This window comes from Cnephaeus nilssonii (genome assembly GCF_951640355.1).
Source record: "Cnephaeus nilssonii genome assembly, chromosome: 11".
NCBI classification, from domain to species: domain Eukaryota; kingdom Metazoa; phylum Chordata; class Mammalia; order Chiroptera; family Vespertilionidae; genus Cnephaeus; species Cnephaeus nilssonii.
Window position 1 is genome coordinate 42,345,913 of NC_137082.1, and position 6,374 is coordinate 42,352,286.

General features: G+C 46.2%; 1 protein-coding gene across 4 annotated transcripts in view; it reads left to right on the plus strand.

The window, feature by feature from the left end:
- Nucleotides 1–4,221, plus strand: part of ZNF532 (zinc finger protein 532) — a 150,790-nt gene extending 146,569 nt beyond the window's left edge. For all 4 annotated transcript variants that reach the window (XM_079783925.1, XM_079783924.1, XM_079783923.1 and 1 more), the window contains 2 exons: nt 867–1,014; nt 2,591–4,221. In XM_079783925.1, coding sequence (XP_079640051.1) covers nt 867–1,014; nt 2,591–3,082 — 640 coding nt within the window. In that variant the 3' untranslated portion in view covers nt 3,083–4,221. The remainder of the gene's footprint in view (nt 1–866; nt 1,015–2,590) is intronic.
- Nucleotides 4,222–6,374: the final 2,153 nt, after the last annotated feature.

A 6,374-nucleotide genomic window follows, 5' to 3' on the forward strand; every position in this document is an offset into this window, starting at 1 on the left:
TGATGGGCTTGGCCATGGTCCTGGAGTCAGTCCTAGCTGACCGCTTGCCCATGCAGGGCAGCTCTGTCTCGGCATGCTGTTGGCCAAGACACCAAAAGCATGGGACTGAGTGGCCAACACACTAGATAGTCACACCACTCGAGATGGTCATGAGCTACTTAGTGTGTGATGATCTGAACTTGTTATTATCAGTGAAAAAGCTTTATCCCACACTCAGACAGAGCATGCCTAAAGTGAGTTGCTATAAAAGGTTACTTTACGGCACTTTTCATAAAAGAGAGAGAGAACTAAACCATATGGAAGCTGTGCAGCCCGTCTGTAGCTCGTGTGCACCACGTGGCTCCGGACACCGTGAAGGGTGGCTGGGGGGCCAGTGGGGCTTGGTTATTAGGGAACGTTTCTTGGGTAGGAAAACGGGGACGGAGACTCTCCTTCAGTGACATTGAAGCTGGGAGTGATTTTGGAGAGATGAGAACCTCTGTAAAAAGGAGCTGTTGAGATTGTATTGAAAGAATCAGAATTCAGAAGGAAGGCCTGGACTGGGAAGAAGGCCTGGAAAAGGAAGTCTGTCAGGGCATAATCCAAGTCTCGAAAAGACATACTCCGTCTGCACCAAATCAGACGATCCTATATGGACACAAAAATGGTCAGAAAACTTTTTACAAAAGCTGCCCAATTTTTTACACAAATTGGGAACTTCGATTTATAGCAAAGTTGCTACTTCACTTTGGAGCATTGGTGTTCACACAGGTCACCTTGACCCCTCTCTGTGCCGTTGGTGGTGAAGGTCTTTGAGCCGCGACGGCGACCCTCACTGTGAGTTCCTTTTCAGCAAGCCGGTTACCTTCTTGTCTTCGGCTCCACAGGCACTGCCCAGACTCCAGGCGGACCTTCACCAAGCGGCTGATGCTGGAGAAGCACATCCAGCTCATGCACGGGATTAAGGATCCCGACTTGAAAGAAATGACAGAAGCCACCAACGAGGAGGAAATAGAAATAAAAGAAGATACCAAGGTCAGACATGGCGGATGTTCTCTTTACGACAGAATTGTGTTGACTTGCTTTTTTCATTCATTCTTTTCATTTAAAACTTTCTACAGTTACACGATGTAAAAAGTTCTGACTGTGCATAAAGGTATGAAATGCTAGGCAGTCTTCCTCTACCCCCACGCTGACCTTTCCTCTTGCTCCTAAAAGGTACCCTTTGTTAAGTTTCTTCTGCGTCCTGCCAGAAATAGCTTTAGGGATTTACTTACATAAATAAATTTTAAAATTTGATGTTGACTCAGAAATTGCCTCTTAGCCAGAAGGGAGGTATAAAGCTGGAAACACAGTGGTTGTGATAGGGCCCTAATAAAACTTGTGGTTCCTTTTCTCTTCTCTTTGTAATGAAAGAAGACAAAATGGCGACTTCGTGCCTTATTCTTACATCAGTGGATAGTGAACTTGGATTAGACAGCAATATCTATAATAACCTGTGTACATGGCATGTTGGTGCCAAGAGCTCTTAGGGTAACCAAGAGCTCAGCCGATGGTTAAGGGAGCCTGCTGTCTGGCACGGTGCCGCGTCTGGAACGTACCTGGGTAAAGCCTGTGTGTGTTTTCAAGGAGTTACTCATTGGGTCGAGGCCAGACAAACGTCGCATCGATTGTAATCCTTTTCCTCAAGAGATGTCCGGAGGGGAGAGGGAGGGGGAATTAAAGAGTGTTTCTCTTCAGAGTATAAATCTTTTGCCTTTTTAGAGAATGGAGGTGGAGGGGCAGGTCAAGGTGTATCAGGGATGCCCTGTGAACAAGGCAGAAAAGTCGGGCCATGCAGCTGGGAGGAGGGAGAGTCCCTTTGGTTTGGATTTTTGGAAATCGCGAAATGCGGGATTAGATGTGGGTCAGATCTAGAAAGCTGGAAGGGGAGGAGAAAGGTATGACCTGTTGGGGGAGGGGCGGGAAAGAGCAATTACTAGACCACTGGGGCGTCCAGTGACTCTCCATCTCCGTCACAGAAAAGGCATGCCTGGCCTTTCCCTGCCACAGGGCTTCTTCCGTCCCCCAGCCCCTGCGCCTCCCTGGCCTCATCTCCGCTCTCACCCTGCTCCGGCCCCCGGGCCTTTCTGCTGTCGCCCAGGCACAGGCCCTGCCTCTGGCCTTTGCTTTGCACAGCTCCCCGCGTCTGACCCTTTACCCCATGTGGTCCATGGCTCATGTCCTCCTGCAACAGGCCTCTGTCCAGATGTCACTGTCACACCATATGTAACCAAACCCTCCCCACCCCCCACCCTCCACACACGCTGCTTTGTTTTCCTGGGTGTGACACTGTAGATTGGCTCCTTGGTTGCTGCTTGTCACGCTCCATTGGAGCTCACCTTCCATGAAGGCGGGGACTTGTTTGTCCCCTGCTGGGCCCTGGGCTGGAGCGCTGCCTGGTGACCCGGGAACTCAGATTTGTGGAGCGGGTGAAAGGCCGGAGCCGTGACAAAACCCCGATCCTGGAGCTCCCAGTACACCTTTCCCGGCAGCTCGGAGTCCGAGGGAGCTGGTCCCTTGTCATCCATTCAGCAGAACGGCTCTCAGTTGTGTCTTTTTTTCCCCAAAGGTTCCCAGCCCCAAGCGGAAGTTGGAGGAACCAGTTTTAGAATTCAGGCCTCCCAGGGGAGCGATTACTCAGCCACTGAAAAAGCTCAAGATCAATGTGTTTAAGGTCCACAAGTGTGCCGTGTGCGGCTTCACCACCGAAAACCTGCTCCAGTTCCACGAACACATCCCGCAGCACAAGTCCGACGGCTCCTCCTACCAGTGCCGGGAGTGCGGCCTCTGCTACACGTCGCACGTGTCGCTGTCCAGGCACCTGTTCATCGTGCACAAGCTGAAAGAGCCGCAGCCCGTGGCCCAGCAGAACGGGGCCGGGGAGGAGAACCAGCAGAGCCAGCCCAGCCCCGAGCACGAGGCGGCCGACGGCGCCGTGTCTGACAGGAAGTGCAAAGTGTGTGCAAAAACGTTTGAAACGGAAGCTGCCTTAAACGCTCACATGCGGACACACGGCATGGCCTTCATTAAATCCAAAAGAGTGAATTCGGCTGAGAAATAGCCGCAGACCTTCCAGAAGGGGGATCCCTGTCCACATTGGAATACAAAAGACATTTTTGTTACAAAAAGTTTGCAGTATAATAGTTAACAGTACTGTCTAGGCTGTTGCAATATATTCTCTTTCAACATCCCCTCTTCACCTCGTCGTGTATATCCTCGATAAGTATTAAAGCAGTATTTGAGTTTAAAAGAGTTTGTATATATTTAAATGGAAAACTTTTTATACTCTTTGTTACATGTTTGTATCAGTATTTAGTAGAAAATGTTTTGAGTTTGGGTTTTTTTGGGGGGCGGTTAGAATTTTTCTTTTTGTATTGTTCCTTTAAAACAGAGTTCTTAGTAACAGGGGCAGTTCCTGAATTCAAATAAACCATTTTGTATGTTATGGATTTAAAAGGGTTAACTAATTACAGGCTAAGATAAGGCCTTTTTTAGTGTTTTTAATTTTTAGAATTCACTACATACATTGTAGGTGATCGTTGGTCTCAAAACACCTAGGGACTTTTAAGTGTCTTAGCACCATCCTCAACGTGCCTGCTCTAGTCTGTGAGTGTGCACTTCAGACGGAGCGCACTCCGGCGGCGCATGGCATCTTCCGGGCCATGCCAACCTCTTTAAAGCAGCAGCCTTGCAGGTGAATAAAAACTTAGGCCAGAAACCCAAACGCAGGAGGATTTCCTTATCTCCGTCTTACAGGGGGAAAGGGTATCTATCCTCAAGGTCAGAGTGGGGGCTGGTGACTTTCTGGTCAGATTCACAAGGCTGGCTTCAAGAGCACAAGGAGATAAAGTTACGAAAGGGCTGGACTACTGTAAAAGTTACAAATACGTCGTTAGACCAATAGATTTCTATAGTCAAGTTTTTGTCACGTAATTTATTAACTATTCTAAAGACACAACTAAAGATATCAAGTATTTCTCTGGCTCTTGACAGGAAGACAAAATTCCTAGTTGACTAACCCTTGGCTGTCTAAAGAGTTGGCGTTTTTTGTTCTGGGTGCTACTGCCAAACATTCTGGTACTTAGAGTTGGGATGCACAACTCCAACCACCGACTTACCAGTGCAGCAGCCTGCGCGTGGCCACTGGCTGCGCGAGATCAGCGCTGAGCCCCGGGTTTAGTCCCTCCCTTCAATAACTACACTTCCTTGGGCGGGGGGGGGGGGGTTTCTCGCTGGGAGCACAGCGGAGTCCTCTTCTGTCCCTTCCATTCACAGTTCTCTGGGAGAGTTCTATTTTTTTTGTTTTGTTTTATGTTTTCTTTGGCATTTTTATATCTTGTATTTATCCCTAAACATGTTTTGTACTTTTTTTTTTTTTTTTTAGGAAAAGGAATTCTTTTGTGTACATATAGATACTTGCATGATATACTGTAGTCAAATGTTCGGTTCCTCAGAAAGGTCTTGCTGCTGTCCAGTGTTATGCACTACATCCAGAAGAACTGTATTCAACACATTTCATCTGTAAATAAACGTGGGACATTTGGCCCTTGTGCTTCTGTGAGAGAGTTATTGATGGTGGAACTGTGACATCTTCCTGAAGCTTAGGAAGTGATTCATTTCAGGGACAGGCTACAGGATATTGCAGAAGAATGGCGTATTCGTTCTCATTAGCAATCAGCTGTTTGTCACTTTCTTGTTGATGCCATCAGGACATCGATGTAACCCAAGGGCATGATTAAGTATTCCTCAACTTGACATTCAATTGCTGTTACTTGTTATATTTATACTTGTATTGCTCTGAGTTGTATTCATAGCACTTTCATATGTTTTTGCATTGGAACCTTGCAATAAACCTGTGTGGTGGGCTGCACAGGTCTGACTAGCCTGATTTTCACGGTTGAGGAAGCTGAGTTCCGATTAAATTCTTTTGCCTAAGCCCTCATAGCTGGTAAGTGGCTTTGCGTATTAGAACCCATATTCTTGCTCTAAATCTAGTCTCGCTCTATGTGTTTATGTACATATTGGCAAATATTCATTTATTCAACAAATAAAAAGTATGTGCAAAACATGCTACTAGAATTTTTGTTTGTGGCACTGTGGCTTTTATAAGATAACCTGGAAGTTGATCTACTCTTAAATACCTAGGAATGCTTGGTAATATGAAATTAGCATCTATTAAATGCCTAGTTGACCCTCCAAGAAAGTTTTTAAAAAATGTGCTGAGGTCCAAAATGGAAGATAGGTCATGAAGACTGGAAGATAGGTCATGAAGACATTACCGAAAATACAGCACAGAGATGAGATGAAATATATAAAAAAGATTAGAAGTCAAGAACAACCCAAGGAGAAGACCTAACAAGTTTAATAAGTGTTCCAGAGAGAGGGGAAACAGAATTGGGAAGGGACATCATTGAAAATTCTTAGCTCCAATGAAAGACATGAATTCTTCATTTAAGGTGGTGAACACTGAGCAGAAATCTTGGAACTTGTGAATTCTACCTGTTCTTCACCAATTGTAGATGCTGGGTGTGGTTTTAGGTGTGGACATTTGAGAAACAGGATATAGTCAGACCAAAGGCAGAAACCTGGGCTTGCTTCATGAATCCTTAGGAAGCCATTTCCTCTGGTGGGGCTGTGGTTGCTGAGGCTGACAGAGTAGGCTCAGGACAGGTTGCAAAAAGCCTTCAATGATGGACTAAGGCAGTGGTGGCAAACTGCAGCTCGCGAGCCACATGTGGCTCTTTGGCCCCTTGAGTGTGGCTCTTCCACAAAATACCACAGCCTGGGCGAGTCTATTTTGAAGAAGTGGCATTAGAAGAAATTTAAGTTTAAAAAATTTGGCTCTCAAAAGAAATTTCAGTCGTTGTACTGTTGATGTTTGGCTCTGTTGACTAATGAGTTTGCCGACCACTGGACTAAGGAGTTTACTCCAATACAGATGAGTTCTTTGGACAGGAGAGTGACATAACCAGATTAACCGGTAACACTGTTTAGGAAGGATGGCGGGAGAGCGTGTATCAGGATAAGTTAGGTTATGCTACGGTTGCAACCCTAAATCTTTTTTGTTGTTAATCTTCACTTGAGGATATTTTCCCATTGATTTCTAGAGAGAGTTGAAGGGAGGGGAAGAGAGAGAAAAACATTGATGTGAGAGAGAGACACTGATAGGTTGCCTCCCGCAACCAAGGTACACGCTCTTGACCAGAATCGAACCCAGGACCCTTGAGTCCTTGGGCTGACGCTCTATCCACTGAGCAAAACTGGCCAGGGCACAACCCTCAATCTTAACAAGATGCATTTCTTGTTCACATTCCATGTCCTTTGTGGGTTGATTGGAAACATTGTTTCACACC